The 26,583-nt window shown below is 37.3% G+C and overlaps 1 protein-coding gene across 1 annotated transcript in view; it reads left to right on the plus strand.

The window, feature by feature from the left end:
• grik3 (glutamate ionotropic receptor kainate type subunit 3) overlaps positions 1–26,583 on the plus strand; it is a 476,278-nt gene that overhangs the window by 417,354 nt on the left and 32,341 nt on the right. The window contains 1 exon segment of the mRNA XM_051936208.1: positions 25,702–25,919. Within this exon segment, the coding sequence (XP_051792168.1) occupies positions 25,702–25,919 (218 nt within the window).

Raw genomic sequence — 26,583 nt, forward strand, 5'->3', positions numbered from 1 at the left:
AGACGATGAGTTAAGACAGGTTTTTTTCTGCAATAGGCCATGTGTCAATCCTTTTGTTGTAGTTTAGCTCAGAAGAAAGAATGTGCTGCCTGCTTTCTCTTTCTTAGACAGCTTTGTGAAAAGCAGAGGAAACAAAAAAATGAGAAAAGTAAATATTTGTTGTTAGCTTTTTTCGTAAACTAACAGGCTAGTAAAATTAATGTGGTTAAGCACCTATCGGGAGCAGCCAAAAGAATAATAAGAAGACGACCTTACTATCAATAGTTCCTTCAGACTTTACCCAGGTATGACTGTTACTGTGGCCTTCCTTTTGGGGTCTTCTCTCTCTCCCTATTATCTCTGATTGACCTAACTGAGAAAGAAATTTGTCTCCCAATCCCATCGGTAGAAAAGAGCAAACATGCAAGTAGGAAGCAGGCTTAATAAGTTTTAATCTTTAAATTAAACCAAAATAAAGTGTGGCAATATAGATCATATGACCAGATACTGTTAGATATTTAGTCTTTCGTGGTAGATCATTTCTTGTATTTCTTGAAGTGTCAAAGGAATTCAGAGCTTTCTTCAGTTGAGTTCCCCATCCTCTCTTCTTTTCTTTTCTTTCTTCACTGATCAGCTTTTTGACTGATCTTATAATGCCCTTTGCATCATTTGAGGTCCATTAAATGATGTTTCCAAAATCAACAGATTTAGCTTACACTTCGGAAATCATAAATAGGTGCAGCATGCTTTTATAACTTAGAAAAAGCTTTTGAAACCATATGCACAGTATGGTAGCAATTCTGTATTGTACGTTTGATTTAAACAACTTAATATCTCCTATCAAAAAAAAATAGGTAGCCCAGCCAATGTCACATTATGTGACCTCTAGTTGCTGGTTTTATCAGACTTGCCGAATTCAGTTGTTGATTTCATTGCCAGACTACGTCAGTTTACACAACTGAAAATCACTGGGCATGTCACATTTACTGACTGCTCATGGAACCTTCAGCACAGTCATGATTCCCCCTTTTTGTGACAGCCAATAACGTACTGTCTGAGAGTGCTGCACAAAGGGTTAACAGGTACAGCAAGTTCAGCTGCACTCTCTGCCATTTTTTTCTTTTTTACATTCTGTCATGATATGTAAACATGAGATATCAGACAGATCAAAAACATCCATATCACTTATTCATCATTCCTGCATTGTATAAATTGTAATTCCAGATGAGCATTCATTGGTTGTCAGCTCTCATATACACAGAGTCTACCCCTGTGACTAAGCACACTGGACATCACGTTACGTGACTGGCTTCATGAGACTTATGCCGTCTGTCTCCCACTTGCTACCTTTATGTAAATAAAGATGTGACATGGTCTTTAGACTTATAATACAGCACAGTTTATTATACTTTTTATATGTGAACAGACTCGACACACTTAAAAAGGTTTGGGGCTATTAAAGTTTTAAAGCTATTGTATGCCATTTTTCTAAAAAAAACAAAAAATTGAATTGCTTTGTGAATCCCAAGTCTTACTTCTCTGGCCACCATGCCATATTTGGATTAAAAAAACTTGACCACCCCACAATGATTCTTACTATTTAAACAGGTTTCCTGCAAAATGTACTATGTCTGCCCTCAAGGACAACAGATATGTGATCACTTTCTTCCACTTAAGATCTTGTTTTTCTGATTTTGCCAGACTGATCCATATTATGCTGTCTTGTATCTTAGAAGTCATTTTTCAGGTTAAAAAAAGAAAAATAAAATCCTTTTAAATGACAACTATATATGTATGCGCTTCAAAGTTATATTAACATTAAAACATATCCTGAAGGCACAGTACTGCCAATTGTGAGGATAACCTTGGCAAGTGTCCTTATCATTTGAAGCAGTTACATATGTAGCACAATTAAAAATGTAATTTTAATGAAATCCTCAATGGCCAGGTACTGGCTACAAAGCATATGTTATTTTGAGGTGTTAGCAACATATGGTAAGAAGACTTGCCAAGAAATACTGTATATGCTTTTTTTTCAGATTCTTTCTGAAATGTTCTGAATAAAATGCCAACTAAACACATTTGAGAAAACTTTTCTTGGATACCAAAGAAACGTTTCCCTTCATAAACATAATAATGAAAATACAAGTATAACCACTGAACTAGCAGGTGCTTATTTTATTTTAAGTCGTTTTGTAGTAAAAATTGTAGGCGCCATATAATGACATTACTTTTTTGTCACAAAATTTCAATTGCACATTTTTTTGTTCTAATGTACTGGTGGCCTATTTTACATTTGCCTACAAAGTGGGTCCATAATTCATTAGTCTACAACAAAGCCCCTTGAGAATATTTGGTAATCTCTGGCGCTATAAAGAACTGCAGCACACTGCCATCAAGTTATGTTTATTCTACTTTCCAAAAATCCACATTTGTATTGAAATGCAGATGAGTAAGTTCTGCCGTTTCTGTTTATAGAATATTTAGGCTTTATTGACTCTAAATCACTTTACTTTTTTGGTGTTTTCATTGGAAATATTTTGAGAAATATAGAAAAAACAATTATACATTGTTATTTGAGATGGAGTATTGGAGAGAAAAGACTGGGCTAATATAAAGTTAGTGCTATTTAATGTAAAAATGATTTTTGAAATAAAAATGTATTCTTTTAAGCAATTGTAATTCTGAGTGTGGGTGGCGCAGTGGTAGCACTGCTGCCTCACAATAGGGAGACCTGGGTTCGCTTCCCGGATCCTCCCTGCGTGGAGTTTACATGTTCTCCCAGTGTCTGCATGGGTTTCCTCTGGGTGCTCCGGTTTCCTCCCACAGTCCAAAGACATGCAGGTTAGGTGGATTGGCGATCCTGAATTGTCCCCAGTGTGTACTTGGTGTGTATGTGTGTGTGTGTGTGTGCCCTGTGGTGGGCTGGTGCCCTACCCTGGGTTTTTTTCCCACCTTGCGCCCTGTGTTGGCTGGGATTGGTTCCAGCAGACCCCCATGACCCTGTAGTTAGGATATAGCGGGTTGGTTAATGGATGGATGGATAATTCTGCGTATCTATGCTGTGTTAAAGCTATTTCTGGCCAAAAAAGGTGCGGTACCTGATAATATGCATGTGACTTGGTTATTTGCCTAAGCATTTATTTTCCTAATGTGAGCAATTATTAGATAATGAATAAAAATCCAACAAACTGGCTTTAATGTGTCAATTCAGTTTTATTCATAGCCAAAATCTCACTTTATATACCTAGTGTGGACCAAATATATCAAACAAACTGCCACCATATTTTTCAGGTACCTCTCTGCTTGTCGCAATCGTATATTCCGCCTCATGTCTTTCTTAAAACTGTCTTTCCTCTTTATCAGCCTTTCTTTTCATGGACATTGCAGGGGCTTAGGAATGCCACTGGACTGAAATCCAACATTAAGTGAGAAAATTACATTAACACATAAAGTCAAGTGAAAGCAGCTGTCTGGACACGGGCGAGAATTATAGCTAAAGCAAAGCGTATCCATGAACACCAGATGGCACTTGGTCACAAAAAAAATACCACATGCAAATGAGTCACACAGACCACATTGTGAGCTGGTCAGATAAAGACTACAATCACAGTTAATATGATTGGAAATACAAATACATGTTCTATACACATAAAATTATCAGCGGAAAAGACAAAAGGATCATGAAGGGCGGTGACAGCAGTAACGTAAGGTCTGGAAGAGTGGTCAGCCCTGGCACGTGTACAGGGTTTTACAAAATGCTGACTTATGATTATCATGTGAGTAGGCATTTTGTCTTGGTAATTTCCTTTGTGATCACATCTTTACTGTCAGGATTATCTTTTCCTAACTTCTCTGCATCAGCTGATTGGCACAGCACCTTGAATGTTTCTCAGTATTTATTTTAGCAAGACCCCTAGTCTATATTTTCTAAGGCATTAGCAACCTTCTACTGGCTAGTAACCTTTAAAGGCAGTTGTACTTAATTATCTGTGCACTCAAAAAAGGTAATTTTGTTTTTTCCTCATTCTTTCAGCATTATGATTTACTTTGGGTTTGCTCCATATACAAGTCTTGCACTTGGCTCTTAAGACACGCATGCCCAATTGAGAAAATTAATGTGTTTTTATTGTTTCGATGTGGATGACAAACTTTTAGAAAATAGGTTGAAAATGCTAGCGTGGACAAAAAAGCGAAAAAGGCAATTGCAAATGTATCCGTGTTAGTATGGGCTACTGACCCCTGGAGCGGGGTGGTTAAGAAGTTGGAAATGGTTCTAAGATATTTTGAACATTGAAAACTGCTAGTCACCATTGCTTTCAACATACATCTAAGTCATTATTTGTAAGCAGCACATGCAATTAAGAATTTCACTGTAGTCTGTAGATGTGATAATAATGACCCATAAAACCTTTATTATTCATGTTGTTTTTGATTAACAATATCAAGTGCCACTTGCTTGCTGTTGTATTTGTTTAAACAGTTTAGAATGAGAATGCCCACAAGTCAGGCATCTTAAGTCTGAAGTGTCACTCATAAACTGTTGTCAAAAGGCAGATTAAGTTAACACTCAAAAGAAACACAATACATTACTTAAAAAATATCACACAGTCACGTAAATGTGGCCATTACTTGTCAGAAATTTCAACAGTAAGATTCAAAGTGTTTATTGATTTTGCTTAGCATTTGGTTAATACTTACAGGCACGTATTCTGATGGGAATTCCATTGAAGGACCTGACTTACACTTTTCATGCAGGACCGAAGTAGGTTCTCTGTTGAAACAATTGGATGTTAGATGAAGCTTTTTGAAAGAGAGCTGGAGAAAGAATAGAAGAAATAGTCCTGTAATGGCTTGTGCCGTAAGCCTTCTGTTGTCTTTAAACATTCATGTCTGCAAAGTAGCTTTCCAGGCATATGCTATACAGTAATCCCTCGCTATATCGCGCTTCGCCTTTCGCGGCTTCACTCCATCGCGGATTTTATATGTAAGCATATTTAAATATATATCGCAGATTTTTTTGCTGGTTCGCGGATTCTGCGGACAATGGGTCTTTTAATTTCTGGTACATGCTTCCTCAGTTGGTTTGCCCAGTTGATTTCATACAAGGGACGCTATTGGCAGATGGCTGAGAAGCTACCCAGCTTACTTTTCTCTCTCTCTTGCGCTGACTTTCTCTGATCCTGACGTAGGGGGATTGAGCAGGGGGGCTGTTCGCACACCTAGACGATACGGACGCTCGTCTAAAAATGCTGAAAGATTATCTTCACATTGTTATCTTTTGTGCAGCTGCTTCCTGAAACGACATGCTGCACGGTGCTTCGCATACTTAAAAGCTCGAAGGGCACGTATTGATTTTTGATTGAAAAACAAACTCTGTCTCTCTCTATCTCTCTCTCTCTCTCTCTTTGTCTGCTCCTGACGAAGGGGGTGTGAGCTGCCGCCTTCAACAGCTTTGTGCCGCGGTGCTTCGCATACTTAAAAGCCAAACAGCCCTATTGATTTGTTTGCTTTTCTCTCTATCTCTGTGACAGTCACTGCTCCTGACATGCACTCCTTTGAAGAGGAAGATATGTTTGCATTCTTTTAATTGTGAGACAGAACTGTCATCTCTGTCTTGTCATGGAGCACAGTTTAAACTTTTGAAAAAGAGACAAATGTTTGTTTGCAGTGTTTGAATAACGTTCCTGTCTCTCTACAACCTCCTGTGTTTCTGCGCAAATCTGTGACCCAAGCATGACAATATAAAAATAACCATATAAACATATGGTTTCTACTTCGCAGATTTTCTTATTTCGCGGGTGGCTCTGGAACGCAACCCCCGCGATGGAGGAGGGATTACTGTATTCTCGAAATATTCTGGAGACTCAACAGTGTTGTCCTCCTTGATCTTTTAAATGCAGGTCCTGTGATGTTATTGCATCTTTTGCAGATGGTTCACACTGCACTTTCACTGGAACTTAATGTACTTGCCAGGAACATGTACAGTATATTATTTTGTAGCAAGGCAAAAGTGTTTTCATACTTCTTATGGACACTAATCATGTTAATGTTGTAAGTTTGTGATGGGGTTTTGCAGATTGTGTCTGTAATCTGTGTTAAAAAGTCTAAATGTATGTTCAAATTAGGTTGTCTTTTACCATGTTGAGTAATGTGACTAAATTTACCTGACACTGGAGTTTGGCCTATCAAGAAGGACTTTATACATGTTGTGATTCTTACTTTCAAACATAGGTGCAGACCTCCAAAAATTAGCAAAAGGCCAGACCTGCCTTCTTTACAGGTATGAACTCCTAGAATAGCCCTCTCTCCAGGCTGTCATGAACTTGAGAGTTCCTAAGTACACAGTCATAAAAAGCCCCACAAGTGTAAGGATCAATCAACCTTTAGCATGAAGCAAATAAGGGCAAACAAAGAAACCTTATACGTAAAATTAAATAAAAGATATATTTTCTAAAAATGCTCTGTAACAATCAAAGCTTTCAGGAACACAAAAAAGCCTGGAAGGAGTGACCTGAAATGAGCATTCTAGTAGCAAACAAGTCTCAAAAAATCATAAATACCAAGAGAGAACGAAAATTAGAGCAAGAGGTCAAAATCCAATAACTCCACAATAAAAAACCAATAATCAAATGCCTTTCAAACTCACCAATGCCAACACATACAATGTACCACAAGAGACTGTTTGTTTTCTCAGCACCTCCTTCATCAAAAAAGCCAAGCAGAGATTGTTCTTCCTTTGCCAGCTTAAGAAGCTTGGCTTATCAAGGCGTATTACTGTTAAATTTTTACTTACTGTAGCCATCATTGAGAGTATTATGATCATGGTTTCCTTCTGTCTCCTCTTTTTCTAAGAGTCGGTTGCAGCAGGTGATTTGTTCAGCTGAGGAAATCATTGGCTGGTATGTCCAACATTAAAAGAGCTGTTAATCGCCAGAGCAAAAAAGAGAGCAGGAAAGATGGCAGCTGATTCCACCCACCTCCATGAGGCCATCCATTCATTAAACTGCCATCAAAGAGGAGGTACAGGTCCATTGAGACCTGAACCAAATGCCATTTCCGCAGCTTCTTTCCTCAGATTATTTACTAAATAAACTTACATAGGGTTACTCCTAACAGTTTTTACAACATATAACTGGTAACTGTTGTTTGTCTATATGTAAATGCCTCATACTTGCTCAACTTGTACTATCTGATATCTATATTATTTTGTATAGTTTTTCTATTTCTTTGAGGGTATTATTGAAGTTAGTAAATGTTTTTGTTCAAGAAACTGTTGTATTTGTATAGTTGATTACACAATGTCAGATTAATGGTGGGTTGAAATTGTGTTGTCTTGAGATGGTAATGTCTTGTATTCCATGTTTTTTCACCTAATCAAAGTCATTTCTGGTATGTTTCACATGCTAGCAATAAAGTGATTCTGATTCTTTATAGGGTTATGGGCAGTCTCTCGATGGAGATGAACATGTGACACCTGTCTCTTGGTGAGCCACCAACAAAATACAAAGAACATAATATAATAAGCAGAGAGATATAGAAATTAAATAATACACAAAACTAGTAAAAAATACAGAATAATACAAATCCATAGCAAAAGTAGCAATATTGACATAGACAAAAGAATAAAAAATGAACAAGACATAAAAAAGGAATTTGAACCCTAGCCAGTAGTAGAACCCTGGCTGAAATATAACACCATTACCCTGGCCCCAAACTCAACAGCGTTATTTCAAGCCTTACTAGACCCAAAAATTGGGCTGCAGCTTTTAAAGTTCAAAGAATTTCAAAATGTCTACAAATATTGACAGGAGAGAGGAAAAAACTGTAAAAATCTCTGGCTAAGCTAAAACAAACAAAGACAGAACAAAGGGCAAGGTAAAACAAAACTCTTTTTTTTTTTTTGGATAAAAGGCAAAAACCTTAAGCAAACAAGTCCAAAAACAGAATTAAATAACAATGCACTATGATGAAGCAGGGGTCACTGCCAGTAAGCCTGAGACCAGCATCTTCTCCATTTATATTTGTGTGTCAGACCCCAGATACATAATTAGGTGCCCCTACCTATTTGGGCTCTAAATACAGGAGGCAGGGCAGCTGAAAATAACAAAACAGTTTAATACTTGCAATAATAATATAATACAACCTTAAACAATAATCAAGAAACACAGTATCAAATAAATAAAACAGAAAGAACAAACCCAAAAAAATGAATAACTCAATATGAATAATTATATTTAAACAACATCAAAAAGACAACATAAACATGAAATTTGGATAATAAACTGAGTATTTAATCTTTTCAGGACTGTGTTATTATCCATCCATTTTCCAACCCGCTGAATCCGAACACAGGGTCACGGGGGTCTGCTGGAGCCAATCCCAGCCAACACAGGGCACAAGGCAGGGAACCAATCCTGGGCAGGGTGCCAACCCACCGCAGGACACACACAAACACACCCACACACCAAGCACATACTAGGGCCAATTTAGAATCGCCAATCCACCTAACCTGCATGTCTTTGGACTGTGGGAGGAAACCGGAGCGCCCGGAGGAAACCCACGCAGACACGGGGAGAACATGCAAACTCCACGCAGGGAGGACCCGGGAAGCGAACCCAGGTCCCCAGATCTCCCAACTGCGAGGCAGCAGCGCTACCCACTGCACCACCGTGCGGAAATTTTTCAGCATTGCAACACTTTTTTACTTTAACTTTTTTTTAACTTTATTAAAATCAAATAACATTCCATACAAATAAGTCAAGTTTTACAAGACTTTGTTTGAAACAAATCAACACCCCACCCATGAGAAAGAGAGCTAGGCCAGCAGAGCAAAACTTTAAGCTAGTAAAAATAAGTAAATAGACAAAGTAATAAATGAATAAAAATAAATAGAGTAAAAAATAAAGAGGGGAGAGAATCTGCTTCCTCAATTAAAATGCTTATTCTAAAATGTTATTGCTTAGATTCTGCCAGCGTTTGAAAATGTTTTGCACAGATCCTACTTTAACTTTTTATGACAGCAACAGAACTGTTTTTCCTATGTGGATCATTTGCAATAGTTAGTTAACAGAGGGTTAGTGTAAGGTTAGCCTCTCAAACTTCAATTTCGTTATAGTGTTAAAGCATGTGGGGAATATGTATTAATGTGAGAAAAAGAACTGATTGATGTTAATCAATCAGTTAATTATCAGCTTTGCATTTGGCAATGCCAGTGATTATTTATATAATTTGGTAATACTCTCACTTTATTTTCTCTTACCTTTCTCTGTACGGTAGGTTTCTGAACATTCAATTTATATCAAGTTAACCAAAGCACACTCATTTTAAAAAAAACAGAATAATACAATTTATTGATTTAAACAATGAGTATAGAAATGTAATAACAGCTTATATATTAACACAGAACACTGGATGCAAAAGAGACGAGACAGACAAACATATAACACAGAAGAGGCTAGCCGTTTATTGGCTATTTAGAGTTCTAATGTACAGTGGTACAGATAAACAGTTTTATGATACCAAGCCCTCAGGGATGATATCTGGTGCTGTGTCGAATTGAGTACGTTGTTGTTCCAGGATCATGTGGAGGATATTGTGTTGGAGTGTACTCTTTCCATTTGTTTCATGGCCCTTTGCCCATGGTGTGATGTTGCCTTCCTCGGTTCACTGTTAGGCTCTTTGCTGTGTCCTCTGCCACTTCATAGGGAAAAGTATTAATCTTTCTGGCAATAGAGTATAGACGCTAAAGTTCCCTTCTTGATCTAATTGTTGCTTTTCCATTTTCTCAGAGTGGAATCAGTCACCGTTACAGAGCTTGGCTTAGCAAAGTGGATCTTAATGCTAGATCATGGTTTCCAGCTAGAATGCTCAATGGGGAGAAGCTTTTGTGTCGAAGAAAGTTTGTGAGCTTTTTGCTCCACAGACAGTTGCAGGGCTTCTCATTCCAGAGAGGATGGGTCATCGGCTTTTAACTCACTAAAAGAATGACTCATTAGCTTTTAGTCCCCACCTAAAAAAAAAAAGGCAGAAGAGATGAATGAACATAGTTTTGAAGGATGATGTAACCTCTGGTGACCAAATCAAGGTCACTCTCAGTTACAGCTCAGTGTGTCATTTTGTGTTAGAGCTGCTCATAGGTTGGTGGCATCTTCTACTGGGTGTATCACAGCTTTAAGTACCTTTCATAATTGCCATATATAAATTACCAATATTTATTTTTGTATTTTTACATTATGTAAATTTTCCTCTCCATTGTAAACGGGGTGCTAATGAGGAGCTACAGTATGACCTATTTTGGGAGAGCTTTATTATTTATTATATATTATACTTGTAAGCTATCTAATCATGACATTGGTACCTAGTCAAATATTGAAGAACATAAACTGACATGCACATCTTCTCCCCACTAGAGGCTGGCAGCATTATATTTGATTTTGTCTTATAATTACATTTCTATTAAGGCTTGCAGAAGACGTCATGATGTTAACATTGGGCTAAGCTCACATCATTTCATGACTAAAGGCTTACAGTATGACTGCAAAATGACATAAGGGTTTGCAGGTCAGTTACATTGAATTTTCTGGGAAGAGTATTTGAAGTTTTACTGTAAAAGCTGAAATCATTGTAACTTTTACATTTTAAAAGAGGATAAAATACACATTAAGAGAAATGGCATGTCATTTACAGTTCAGTTTTTTGCCACTTGAACATTTTCTCCATCTTGAATTATTTCATAATGGTAAGCTTTTTCTTGTGTTAATATTCATCATTCTATTGTTTACAGTGTTTGTTCTCTTAAAGCTACTGTACACTTTTATTAGCAAAGCGTTATTGCACATCTTAAGGGTAGTAAGAAGTCCAGAAAAAATGTGTTTGCTGACTAGTTGCTGTAAGTTACACTTCAACCTGTCTTCCTCTAAATTCAATCTACATGGTGTAAGAAGTAGAGAAAAGATTACTTTTCTTATTTTATAAAACCTAGTTGAGACATATTTAGCAGTTTGTTGTGACAAAAGAGCAGCTCATGAACAACAGATAAATTAAACAATCATCAAAGGATTCTGATGGTATGCCCTGCTAGTCTTCAATGCTACCGTAGCAGAAAAGTGGCATTAATTCAAACAGGAGTATGATATTTGCATTGCCACAGCACACAGCGATAGATCTGCCAAGACCCAAGGCAACATTATTCACAATCTTGCAGGGCCAAAGGCTATTGAAAGGAAGTGCTCATTCATATATGCACCAGCTGTGTTGGCAAAAAACAGTGGAGATGTTATCATGCCGCCAGAATCTCATGAGAACCTAGACTGTCTGAAAAGAAAATTCAGAGTGATATGCAACTCTCAAAACAAATATGATCATGGAGAGGCACTCATTTAACTTATGAAATCAAAAGCCTGAGGAGACCGTGCTTTGGAGTACTTTGAAAATGAAGGCTAAAAGTTGCAATTTCAGAACATTAAAAAGAAATGAGCACAGATAAATTGGTCTGTGGCATCAATAACATTAAAAAAGTGCTACATTTGGGAAACTGAGCGCCTGTTGACTAAAGCCATTCTAGTCTGCCAAAATAGCTTGGAGTCGGACACAAGAGTGCCAAAATACATTTGAGACATTTAATAAACTTATTGTAAGTCCACCTGTGCTGAAATATTTTGACATAAGCAAGCCTGGCACTCTGAAATGTGATATATTGTATTAAGGCCATGGAGTAACCAGCAACAGGTTGAGCCTTTGGCTAAAGCCTCAAGTGCATTGGCAAAATGATGCACACACAAATACAGAGAATGTTCTTGACTGTGGTCTTTGTATGTTTCAAGTTAAGTTATACAACTACATTTGTGACCAACCAGTTATTATAGAAATGGAACTCAAACTAGTCTTCCCCAATTTCAACAAACCAATGCATTCTGCACCTGCATTCATGCAGCAGATGGTACTGAAGCTGCAAAAAATCAGCTTGATTCTTGTTTTAAAAGCTGAACTTAACTGATCTGCTCTCACATGCAGTAAGAAAAGGCATAATACAGCAACTCAATACGCAAGATGAGTCTAAGATGAAGGTCATCCAGCAGATTGCATCCAGTCACTTAGAACTCTGAGGGAGCATACAGATAAGAACACTCCTCTGCAATCTCTCAGCCATGTCATAAAACATGGAAGGAAAAGACAGATAAACAGTGCTCAAGCTGATGTCGGACAATTCTTTGATCTGAAACAATAACATCATTTAAAATGAGCAACAACAGTAGTAATTCCTCAATCACAAGATGCAGAATACCCAAAAATAAGGCATGAAAAACATCTTGGCATTGAAGTAACCATGTGAAAAGCGCATGATGTTGTTTTCTTGGCAGCCATGACAAAAGACATTCACAACACGGTGCCAACCTTCAGAATATGCAACAATTTGAAACTATACCAGCAGAGACAATTGGCACCATTTCCACCTGCTCTAGGACTTCTGTGCACCTCTACAGATGTTTTGGAAAGGTACAACCACCAATACCTGATGCTAGTTCACTCCTATTAAGGATGGTTTGAAGTTACCTCATTAACTTTCCACTAATCAATAAAATGAAACAGTGCCTCTCTCTCCATGACATACCTTTTAAAGTAATACTGTATCTAATAACAGCACACAGTTTTCAAGTCAAAGTGTCAGTGATTTTGCCATGTCATGAGTCTTAAAGATGGCATCAGCAGTTCTAAATTTCTCTCATGCCAGTGGTCTTTTAGAAAGGATAGGTTATTGTGCCAAGCACCTACGTGAAGCAACAAGGGATGAGACTGGCCCATTCCTAAAACTTCTGAACTTCTGCACAGCAGCTCAACTCAAGAGTGATTCAACTTTACTTATAGGTGAGCAAAACTGAAGTAAAAAAATACAGCAATAGTCACTGGTTAGCTCTTCAGAAAAGAACATGCAAAAAAAGAATCCACAACATGAGCAGGCCATTTAATAGTCTGTATGACCCACTGAAATTATCTAATAGAAAAGTGATGATCCTAGATCCTTCATGGAGGAGCGTGAAGGAGAAGAGCACTGAAGGAACTGATGATGTATCCTGCAATTGGCAGAACCGTCTTATCCACACAGATTTGGAATGTGTACGCACAGTTCTGAAAAATCCAATCGGAAGGATCTGAAACCAGCTACAAAAAGGCATAATCAATAATAGAGATGACAACAACAGACATAAGACAGACAGTAGCAAAGGATGAAGCTACAGAGCAGCCTCATGGTCCCATACTAGCTGTCCCCCGTGGCTCTGCCCGCATAGTGTTAAAACAGTACAAACTTTAAAAATCAATAAACAAACAAGTTACGATTCAACACGTTGCTAGAGGTAAACTGACTCGAATGGAGGCTGGTGTGTGAGTGAGGAGAACCCTGCCTGGCTTCCCACTCCCCTTCGCCCGCAGCTTCTGTCTTGGATTAGCACGAATAAATCGCTCCTGCAAGCAAACTATAGCAGTCACAAAATGAACCGGAATGTTCAAGCAAATTATATTTAAAAAACCCAATCTAAATCTGTCAAGTAGTTCTCTTGTGAAAAGTGGATAAACATACAGACAGATAGACAGATGTTGGATTTTATATATATATATATATATATATAGATAGATAGATAGATAGATAGATAGATAGATAGATAGATAGATAGATAGATAGACAGATAGATAGATAGATAGATAGATAGATAGATAGATAGATAGATAGATAGATAGATAGATAGATAGATGAAGTAATTTCAAAAGATTTTCCAAAAATAATCAATTCATCCTATTTTTATATAGCATTTTTTATTTTATTATTGTTTTATTGTGACTTAGTACTGAATTCAAAAGTTTAATACTTTAGAATTGATAGATGGAATTTACAGGTGGCTAGCGTTACAGTTTACAACACTTACAGTGCTGAAGCAGCTTTATTCTAAACAATCTCACCAAATTCTTAAATGATGATATTATTATGCTTTTGTTCATAGAGATTAACTGTTAAAACTAAAGTTGGTAGAAAAAAACTATACCTATATTTGTCCTAATAAATGTATTATATGATTGGTTCAGAAAAGTGTTATTACATACTTCCTGTTAGTTAAAAAGTCTAGAAAAATATATACACTAGCTAGTTGCTGATGTGTTTTCATAAATAAACTTTGTTATATGTTTCACATTAACTGGTTTCAATTCAAGTCGATTTTCAGTAGTACTTAAATGGCATTTATCTGCGAAAGAAATCAACACATCAGGCTATGCACGCTGGAAAACAACATTGGAAGAAAGAAGGCATTTCCACATGATCACAGGGCAAATTAAAACAAGTAGTATTCCATGGTGCCTCACAAACAGATGGCTTCACAGGTAAAAGGCAGAAGAACTTGAATACACAGCCTTGATTAAAACAGATGGAAGTGGGTGTTTATAGAGATGAATGTAGGTCAACTCAAATAATTTCCTGCTTCTAAATGGGAGTAAATGTTTTGTAAAATTGTGTCCAGTCAGAATAAACCACAGGTAGACATAGTTTTGAGATGATATCACTTGCATAAAATAAGCATAGTAGTTTCACAATTAAGCAAAAAAAAAAGGAATAATGAAACCCTATTGTTTTAGATTTTTGGCTTGTCTTTATTTTTGGTCATATTGACATACAGACAGAAGAACAAGCAAATGACAAACTAAAGGATTTGCATTAGAGCTGCCTTACTTATCATTCTTACTGTACAATTAGCTCTGATGACTTTGCCTTCTGCTGTTCAGTAGCAGCTCATAAGTGCCCCTAGGTGAGAATGACTAAAGTTGGAGGTCAGAACATCACCAAACAATGATCATGTCACCCTCTGACTCACATATTAATTAGTGTATGTCCATTTGCTAAACTGCATAACCAATACAGGGTGCAAAAAGGAGACACAGCAAAGTGAAAAAGTTGATTTAACACCTTGCTACCCCATATAATTTGAAAGAATACACAAAAATGCAACACAAAATAATTTGTGGAGACATCTTTCCAGATTTTCTGACGAGGTCAGAAAAGAACTGAGAACATGATGGTCGGTTCCAGGGTTAAATAGTCACTCTGCAGGAAGGAGTGGGTCCATGAGTGAGGACAACAGAAGTGATGTCAGTGGTGGAGTGGCTGACAGCGTGTCATTCTGCAGAGGAAGAAAGAGAGGAGGCATTACACCACATCGCCAGTGCCTGGTTCAGCGGGTAATTAACATCACCAGACCCCTTAAGCTGTCTCCTATGCACACGCACGTGACAAGTCTTAGGGAATCAGTCTCTATTTTGAAAGTACTGGGTGCAGCACAAAAACCATCTTAAGATGGGATGCCAGCTGATCACAGGCACTCACTAAAATACATAGCCATTTGTAAAGGGCCAACTTAGAGTGACATACTGGAATGTGGGAAGAATACTGGAGTGTACTGATTGAAAAACCATCCAAAGAACATGCAGACTCCACATGGACAATGCCCAGGCTGAGATTCTTACCTAGGAGTCTGGGACTAGCTGTGAGACAGCAACTTTAACCACAGCAACACCATATCACCCTAATTCATAATTACCATACAATCATTTTTCATCTTTAAGATGTGAATGGTGTCTCCTGCACAATGGTAGGAAGCCCTATAGATGTTAGAAGGATTATACTTTTCAGCTGACATGTAAAAGCCTGGTGCTTATGATAAGGAAATGTAGGTTGCTACTGCTGTAACCTAAATTATGAAATGTGGCATAGAACATAAGATGATGAGAAGAATAGGTAGAGTAGCTCATAGGAGCCCTAATATTATATTATGTCCTTTGTAGTTGTATGTTACACTGCCTTAGTGTTCAACCCCTTTTCTCTCATAGTTCTTTTATTTTTATCAAAGAGGAACATTGGTTGAACTCATTTATACTTGCAGTAAGCATCATATGTAAGGTTGCCCTGCAGGTATTCAAATATCACTGCTCCTCACAGCATTTGCACTGCAGTTTTCACCATTGGTGGAATCCTAAATCCAACTTGAACTGATCTGAACTTAATATCCTTCTACCCTCAACTTCATTGAATGAAACAGACAGAAATATTGAAGATGCTTAAACTGATAATACTTTGTAAGGTGCTTGTAGCACAGTTTATTCAGGTATTTAGCATCTTGGATGTTGACAGCAGTTAACACCAGTTCAAGAAAGAAAGATGATTGGTGGATATCACTACAGATGGATTAGAAGGTAATCAGATCCCTGGGGAAATTAGAAGAGTTGAACAGGTTTTGGGAAAAGAGTCAACAGGACCGTTGACAGGACGTAATAGGATTGGGCTTCTTCAGATGGGGACTTCATTTTGTGCACTTGTTTTTTTAAGCTCTGTAAATTTATACCAGCTGTTACAAACTCAAATAAATCAAATGTATGTTTTTATTCTACAATAGTAGCAATAAATAGCCTCTCACTATTCAAAACAATAAATATGTGAAAGCCCCCGGATCGAACCTGCCACCTCTCAATTTGGAGACAGCAGTTCTTACTTCTACACCAGCCAAGCAGACGTATATGTGGGTGTGTGTGTCGTACCCTATCCCAATTTCTTTTAGTTTGCTTAAATTCTTGAGAAAAGCACACTTGTTTTGTTATATCTGTGTCTTTTGTGAAAGTGTTTATTTGATATTTGGACTTCAGTCTTCACACATTATACACTTCATGTCAAAATGTTGTCATTAGTACTATAACATGAAAAATGTTTCTGTTTTAGCTTTGTGTTCAACATTTCTTGACTCGCATTTCCTGTCGTCATACATTTATGCAGATCATTGTAGACACGGAACACACATGAAATGCATGTGTTCCAAATAACGATATATTATGTATCCTATACAACTCCAGGCACCTCACACCCAGATAAACAGACTTGAGCTGGGAGAACTAAAGCTGCATCGGTGGGGGGATGGGATAGCAGGCTACCTGCTGCCGGTGCTGATCGACACATGACGCTGATGAGGAGGTGCAAGAGAATTTAAGGTGGCCCGGGATTACGAGTTTTTTCGTAGGCTTCGGAAATTCTAGTGTTTACTTCTCAGTATCACTTCTAAATACTTCATTGTTCACTGCTACCCCACATTTCACCCTCACTTACCTTGCATTCAACACTGATTATCATAAATGTCAGCTCACACAAACTGAACACAACTTTTTTCCTTTAGTTGGCTTAGATGGCAGGTTTATATTATGCTGTTTATATTGTAGATTACTATTGTTTGCAATAATGCAATATGATTATCAGTAAATTGGACGTTTTCTCCTAATTTGCTGTATCAACTCCTGTTAAAACTTATTGTGTTTTAATAATAAATTATATATAGCTTCCCAATAAATAGTATCTTCAATATATAATTACAAGATTTAGTATTAATTCTGATATATGTGTAGTGGAAATGCACTGTATCATAATTGTTATCACGTCAGACTTACATTAAAGGTGTATAAGTTAGAGTTGACAGGAATAGTTTCCTATTGAAAGAGTACCTTAATTGGGAATGGAAATTGCCCAGGATTTTCAGTGCTGTTTTTTCTTGTCTACTCCAGAAATAATGCTAAGTGATGGAGTGCATGAAAGCTGCCTTTTACAGCACAATAGCACTATGGCATTGCCTTGCCAATAGTTTAAAAGGTAAAGAATGCATGTCTGACAACTGACAGACGCTGCCTGATATTTACTGCACTTACAGAAAACAGTGATGTGCTGTCACAAGGGAAGTTAACAGCTGCGCTACCAAGAGCTGGAGGAAGTTCCTGAATTAACATACATCCCTTTGGGGACCTACACTCTGTCAAGTTAAATGCTTTTCATATACATGTACAGCATACATATTAGATTGTGCTGTTTGAGCAAAAGAGGAGTAAATATAATACTGGTAAACAGTAAATGTATAGTCACTTTCAGAAAATGTATTATAACTATGATCAGTCTTGACAAGACTTTTTACAGGGACATTTCTTGTGTTGAGCTAAATTTTTCTTTTTTTACCTTTTTAAATAGATTAAATAGAAATGCTATGCCATTACAAATATCTATATATACGAGGGACATTCAAAAAGTTTCCACACTTTTTTGAAACCTTGTTTATTAAGAATTTCAAAAACCAATTACAGTAATCCCTCCTCCATCGCGGGGGTTGCGTTCCAGAGCCACCCGCGAAATAAGAAAATCCGCGAAGTAGAAACCATATGTTTATATGGTTATTTTTATATTGTCATGCTTGGGTCACAGATTTGCGCAGAAACACAGGAGGTTGTAGAGAGACAGGAACGTTATTCAAACACTGCAAACAAACATTTGTCTCTTTTTCAAAAGTTTAAACTGTGCTCCATGACAAGACAGAGATGACAGTTCAGTCTCACAATTAAAAGAATGCAAACATATCTTCCTCTTCAAAAGAGCAAACAAATCAATAGGGCTGTTTGGCTTTTAAGTATGCGAAGCACCGCGGCACAAAGCTGTTGAAGGTGGCAGCTCACACCCCCTCCGTCAGGAGCAGAGAGAGAGAGATAGAGAGAGAGAGAGAGAGAGAGAGAGAGAGACAGATAAAAAAAATCAATACGTGCCCTTCGAGCTTTTAAGTATGCGAAGCACCGTGCAGCATGTCGCTTCACGAAGCAGCTGCACAGAAGGTAGCCAATGTGAAGATAATCTTTCAGCATTTTTAGACGAGCGTCCGTATCGTCTAGGTGTGCGAACAGCCCCCCTGCTCACACCCCCTACGTCAGGATCAGAGAAAGTCAGCACAAGAGAGACAGAGAAAAGTAAGTTGGGTAGCTTCTCAGCCATCTGCCAATAGCGTCCCTTGTATGAAATCAACTGGGCAAACCAACTGAGGAAGCATGTACCAGAAATTAAAAGACCCATTGTCCGCAGAAATCCGCGAACCAGCAAAAAATCCGCGATATATATTTAAATATGCTTACATATAAAATCCGCGATAGAGTGAAGCCGCGAAAGGCGAAGCGCGATATAGCGAGGGATCACTGTACATCACATTTGTACATAGTCACCTTTGTTTGTGATGTAATTTTCACAGCATCGTACCAACATTTTAATGCCCAATTACTACTCCTCCCGCCTTCACCGTTTCCAACGAAAATATAAAAGTGTGGAAACTTTTTGAATGTCCCTCGTGTATATATACACAGATATAGTTTACTACTGTATACATTCCAGAAATTACATATATTTCCAACAATATTTTATTCTATGGTTTAAATAAAACTATTCCTTATTAATATCTTCTTTGACAAAATGTGCATTGAACTTTGTGTAGTTCATTAGAATATTTTTTGAAAACTTTTTTTTAAGTACTGTACATAATAGGTAGATAGGCTGCACTATGGCACTACAACATTTTCTAATTAAAAACATTTTCTTTAAGGAAGACAGACATTTTGAGATAAGGTACTCACTAATTATGACAGTGGAGAGTGGAAATGTTTTGCATGTTGATTAGCATTTGCAAGTAAGAATTCCACTGTGTGCATGACAATAATGGTAATACAGCAGACCCCCGTGACCCTGTGTTCGGATTCAGCGGGTTGGAAAATGGATAGATGGATGGTAATAATATATATATATATATATATATATAGTAAAGAAAGCACACAGACACTGCGTTAAAGGTTGGGGATCCGTCCCCCTGTTACAAGCCACCTTCTGGTGGATAGATGGGCATATTTATGGAGGCGGGGATGGCGGAAAGGATGCTGGGAGGAGCGGGGAATCCTGGGATGATGGTGACATCATCATGAAGGGACGGTACGTGACTGAGGAACGCAGGAGTAGCCCGGCCGACTGGATGGAAAGCTGGAGGTGAATTCACGGTACCAGGCTCTTTTGCAGTTCGTCTTTCCTGTGAGAGAAAAGAGAGAGTGGTTAGTACACTGATCCCCTCCTGTCTTGCAGGTTTGCGCAGCACATCGGATCCTTTGGCTGCCCTCTAATCACTTGTGTGTCACAATATACAGTATATATATATATATATATATATATATATATATATACATCCATCCATCCATCCATTTTCCAACCCGCTGAATCCGAACACAGGGTCACGGGGGTCTGCTGGAGCCAATCCCAGCCAACACAGGGCACAAGGCAGGAAGCAATCCTGGGCAGGGTGCCAACCCACCGCAGTATATATATACAGTATATTACAATATATATATATATACAGAAAGAGAGAGAGAGAGAGAACCTCTTTGATAACTCTTTGATACTGTGTTTGAAAACAAGGAAAAGCAAATGCCTTCTGCTGTGAATAAACAAAATGTGAGTAGTCACTTTCACTCAGAGGTCCTCAATAAAGACCCATTTCTGCTTGACTTCGGGTCTTTAGGAGATTTCTGGAGGGGGTTTCTGCTTTCACTGAGAATGAGGAATTTAAGTCAGTCATCCTCTGGCCAACTTCCCTCTGAACTGTAAGTGTTAAAGGTGAGGCTGTTACCGACAATGTATCCTCTTAGCTTGGGATGATATTGTTTACATCAACAAAGTGCCGAAAATACCATCTAAGTATTTGTGTATGACTATATTTGTATATAGACAGAGAACATGGATTGGCCGGCCAGGATGGATGGTTCCAGACACGGCTGGGAGACCTTTGTAATGGAAGGATTAAAGGTGACTATCTTCGGGGCCATGTGCTGCCCCAACATGATAGGTAGCAGCATCCCTCTGGTGAACCTCCCATGTGCACACCCACATGGCCTTTGTAGTCCCTGACAGATTTCTTGGGAGCCACTAGTGTGAGCTACAGGGAAGAGGATTCCATATTTTAAGATATTTTAAAATGGTTTCACCTGACCGGGATGGTGCTTCCTGAGTGCAATGTTGTGACACCAGATGTACTCCTGGGTTCAGCACAAAGAAAGACACTCTGCTTCAATCATGTGAGTTGGGAGAGAAGAAGGACAAGCTCACCTGGGATGAGTAGAGGAGAAAGGAAAAAAATAGTACTATTTGTTGTGGAAGAGAATATATAAGGTATTTCTTTAAAATAAACAATTTTTTGAACCCAGTTCTTGTGACAATGCAGAGGGTCTGAAATGCCCTCTACTGCTCACAATATATGTAGTAAAATAATAGAGTGGCAAACAGGTAAAAAGTCCGTAATACGGCATTTCTAGCTACTATAAGGAGCTCATGGTAAAGAGGTTCTGAATCTTCCAGTTGCTGGCCCATAAATGAATGCCAGCTTTCTGTTTGAGCAGCTCCAACACCCAGGGACAAGTGACATCACAGGTCCACCAGGCTATCATCCTCCAATCTAGTGTTAGAGAGAGAAAGGAAATTAATGACTGTGTTACACCACTCTTTTCCTCCCATGTCTAACATGCTCAGAGCCTGCATCACACTCCCTAGGACTGTATGTTTGACAATGTACAGTATATTGTATATACCGTATTTATTGATATGCACATTTTTGGAACTTGTTTTATCCATTAAAAGATCAGGGAACCTATTCCAATGCGTTTTGGCTGCAAAACAGGAACCATCTTTAAAGGAGGCATCAGGTCACCAGAAGATACATACAGTATATGCACAGAGCTATATATGCTAATACCAGTCCAATCAGTAATAATCTTTGAATGAAAAATGTGCAACTGTGGAATGGGACAGGAAAACCAGAGTACCTAGATAAAAACCCGTGCAGACACGGAAGGAACATGCAAATTCCCCACAGACTTTGGCCAGGTGTGGATCTGAACCCACACTCTGGAGGTACTGTATATGGAGTGTAAATCTAATTATATATCATTTTTGACTCTTTCCATACATCTATTTATGATATTTCTGGACCAGTGTGATGGGCCTAGTTCATTGGAAAAGTTTGTGGCCTTTAGAGTTGTTTACCTTAGATGAAATAATGTAGAGAATTGTGATGAACTGTGGAATTGCATCAGAATAAACTTTGACTACCTAACTGGTAGAAAAATGCAGCAGGAATCAGGCCCACATGCGGTTTGCAGTGATGATGCAATGAAACCAGGCTCTTTGGGTTCTTACATTATTAAGCTGATAACTTTTAATTATTTTTGCAAGATTAAATTAAAATCTCTGACAATACTCAGCATAAAGAAAAGCTTGTCAGCAATGTCCCAATAGCAAGTCTGCCAGTCTTCAGTAAAACCTGTTTGGGTACTTTTGTCTCCATTTTTACTGCAGTCACAGATGAGGGACAAACAGCGGATTTTACTATCGATACACTTGGTCCTTTTTACGACAGTTTTTGATTTTTTTCAAGAGGAAGATAGCAAATATAAACCATAGAAAGTGTAAATTTGACTGCAATTGTTTGATGCACACATTTTCTTTAATCTTGGAAGCTTGTCGCAGTCCAGTGATGGCATAAAACCCATACAATACTCTTCACCCCCTCTCTCCCTTACATTTTATTTATATATATATATATATATATATATATATATATATATATATATATATATATATATATATATATATATATATATATATATATATATTTGTATATGGTGCTTCTATATTCTGCAAATGAGCTTTTATTGCCTCAATTCAGCTCAACTGACCCCTTCCTAGCATTTTTTCCAGGCCAGTCCCAGAATTCATCTGGGGTTTAGACATTGCTTACAGGAACACCAGAGGTAATGGCCTCTGATGTACCTATATCACAAACACTGTAGAGCTGGCTCTCACAACCTGATTCAAAACTGCCTGCCCCACAGGGAACCTGTTAATCTACCAACCACCTAAGAGAAACATTGCTGGCTTCCTATCTGTTTTTCCTGGCCTCACTCTTTCATGGCTAACTCATGATACCTATTCTCTTTCTTCTCTATCTCAAATAGCAGTAATAGAGGATCAGTCCAAACTGATTCTTGGAGGGGCTTTCTTTATTTTCTTTATACAGTAGGATGCATAGACCTCTTGCTCATCTTGTTACTCTGGGAAGCTGCAGTCCTCAGGCCACAATTAAATTTCAAGAGTTCATTCATATTCAGTAACTTTTGAGCTCCTACAGTGATGTTACCAATGAAGAACACTTTCTCTCTTATGATGGTTTCATATTGGAAGCTGTCTGTTGAACCTTTTACATCACCAGTCTGTTATATGTGCAGTGCTGTTAAGCTCTACTATATACAACCTCACACATTTTTTTTCTTCTCAAAAAGTTTTTATTTCCTCTGTTTGCTCATTTCTCAGGAGTTGTATGAAAATATACTGTATTTCCCATCATTATCCTTAATAAACTAAATTATTATTATTTTCAAAAACTGACTTTCTGTATGGGTCCCTTACAATGTGTATTCTTGTTGATAGACAGAATTATTTCTCTTTTGACAATATTTTCAGTGACTTACTTCCTGACCCTGCTTATTTGTCCAAGTCAAAAATGAAGGATATCAGTATTAGCTGAGCTGTGCCTCAGTGGAACACAAACGTATCAATGATGAATTGATGAGAGGGCTGGCATAATACACAAAAGGCAACTGCATCACAGAGAACTGACCTAATGCTATAAACGAGTACATGTGACTCTTCTAATAACTAACTTCAATTAATAGCATATTCTCTCACTTATATAATTTGTACTGTATATTTTCTTTATAACTGTTTAAAGATTAATTTTGTGTATGATACATATTCAAGGTTAAATATCTCCCCTGTGACATTTTCAAGCATTAATACATGCCATTAAGTGTGGGTTTATGCTGTCTCTAGTGACTTTTTATCAGAGGACTGCCAGAAGTGATTGAAAGTCATTTGAATGCCTTGACATGTGTAAGGCAAAGTGGAAAAAAACTTTTTGCAAATATATCCAACCAGACTATTTTAAAGAAACAGAAAAAAAGGAAAAAACTAGAGGTTGTTGAATCAGTTGATGTTGAAATCAAGCACAACATGATCACAATGTTAAGTTTACTTTGTGTGGAAGAAATGTTTTGAAAAGAAATGAAAAGAATGCTATATGACATAACTTACTTTTACGACTGTTAATGTTTCAGAAATATAGAACTATGGTTTGAGAACTTTGTTTTCATAATGATGTCTCACGACAGCACACTTCCTAGTGTCAAAACCTCACAGTTCCAGACTGTTTTTTTTTTTGAACATGCTATTCAACATGAGTAAAACATTTAACATTTTTACTGTTTGCCCACTGAATGACCTTAGGTTTTGTTGATGATCATTGCAAAGCACAATTTTAGAGGAGATTGTATTCTTTTCAATTCACGATATATATATATATCCTACGTTTGTGAAATCAATACTTTCTCTGCAAAGAATTGTTTGTTTTTTTAAGTCCCTGAAATGATTTTGTTCTAATATATACAGTAGATCTGAGCATATTTTGGTGTTTCACCCTCTTGGATACTATCAAATTATATATAAGGATATAAATATATATATATATATATATATATATATATATATATATATATATATAATCCTAAGTCTAAAAGTGCAACGATTTTGTACAACAATTTTTTGTCACCTTTTTTGTCACGCTTTAAATCTGGCTTATTTTAAAACCTACATATATATGTTTAGTATCATTCTTTTCAGAATGTATTGAACTTTAATGTGATGTTGTTAGATTTTCAAATTCTTATTCCGTTTTTTAATTATAAACTAAAAAATATCAAGAACTCACGTCTCGCGAGACAAGACATTGTGCCAACAGATTTAACCACGCCCGGGGCCGGAAATAAAAGACAAAGAGTAGATGACAAAGACAGCTGCTGTACAGGCTTTTAAATTTTTGAATCACAGCACAAGATGCAGATCATGCGGCAAGGCAGCAGCAGCAAGCAGCAGCTGATCGAGCAAATAGGAAGTAAAAAAAAAAAAAAAAAACTATTTGTTTCCCATTGTATCACCGTTTAAGAGGGGGGTTTCAGAGGAGCGACCACATCTCCTTGGAGTGTGTTCAGCCCCCCTCTTCACAACACTAGTGGCAGAGACACGAAGTGGCTGGCGCATAGCACAGAAAGGGGGATTGGCAAGCAAAGCGAGCAGGGGGTAAGACCCCTAGTATATATATATATATATATATATATATATATATATATATATATATATATATATATATATATATATATATATATACAGTGGTGTGAAAAACTATTTGCCCCCTTCCTGATTTCTTATTCTTTTGCATGTTTGTCACACAAAATGTTTCTGATCATCAAACACATTTAACCATTAGTCAAATATAACACAAGTAAACACAAAATAATAAAAATAAAAACCTAAATAATAAAAACCACCATTTACAAACTGCATTTTGTGTTTACTTGTGTATATATATACACCTTTCCTAGATAGGAACCTGACATAATGGTAATGTGGACCTCTGGGGCTGCTAAGTAGTGCTTTGGGTAGGCAGCCTTACCATTTTAAGAAGACTTGGTCTAACCTGAAAGTGCTTCCAGCCTTTGCTCTTGGTGAGCCCAAAGTACTTGAGGGGTGAAGTTTAAAAATAGGCTTCTGTGCCCAGCCAGGTGAGTTCAAAGTTGGGAGAGTAGAAGAGTTGCAGGTTAAAGAAACAACTTGAACAGATGATTTATTCTAATAAATATATTGTTTTCTTTAAACCTACTTTAGTGTTGTGTTCCAGAGAGACAAAGAATGAGAGAAAGCATATACAAAGTATGATGCCCAATAAAACTCTTCTTGGTATCTTTTCATAGGCTCTGAATTAATGCCCAAGGCACTCTCCACTAGAATTATTGGTGGAATCTGGTGGTTCTTCACCCTGATTATTATTTCTTCTTACACTGCCAACATGGCTGCCTTCCTGACTGTGGAGCGAATGGAGTCTCCAGTGGACTCAGCAGATGACCTGGCCAAGCAAACTAAAATTGAATATGGTGTTGTAAAGGACGGTGCTACTATGACATTTTTCAAGGTAAGCACATTATAACAATCTTTTTAAACAGCAAAAATAATTAAACTTCCATATCATAATATTATCATAGAACATTCATTTACAATGGGATTTAGAATTAAGTTGAAGTTTTTTAACAGAATTCTAATAGATGATTTGAAAGGAGCCAGTGACAATTTTGCATTAAGTCCTTCTTTAGCTAAGATGAGGTATCAGAATAGAGTATACCAATACTACATGGAGTCACTGGGGGGAAAATGCAAGCCATCACATTTAAGGATTTTTCTTTCAATTATAATTAGTAAATCAATCACCCTTCATAGAGTAAAGTATCACTTTACAAAGCAAACAAGAATACATTTCAAAACAGATACATTAAGTACATTCACTTTAAATACAACAAACAAAATGAAAAATTTAAGGATAGATTAAAATTAAATTTGAAGTAATTAATGTATAGCTGCTGGGTCAGAACTGGTGAAATTTTGCATCGTCAACAGAGGTCAGCATTCATGCAAAATTTGAAAGAAATCGGTTCAGTAAAAGTGGGTAAAAAATTAATTGCAAAATTTTTACAAGTTCAATAAAATCGCGTAAACGTCCAACACAATAAGCACTTGACCAATGCTGTTTAATTTTCATATTGAAGTAATTTGACAAATCTTCAACATCAATCAAAATGATT

Source organism: Erpetoichthys calabaricus, chromosome 14 (genome assembly GCF_900747795.2).
Source record: "Erpetoichthys calabaricus chromosome 14, fErpCal1.3, whole genome shotgun sequence".
NCBI classification, from domain to species: domain Eukaryota; kingdom Metazoa; phylum Chordata; class Cladistia; order Polypteriformes; family Polypteridae; genus Erpetoichthys; species Erpetoichthys calabaricus.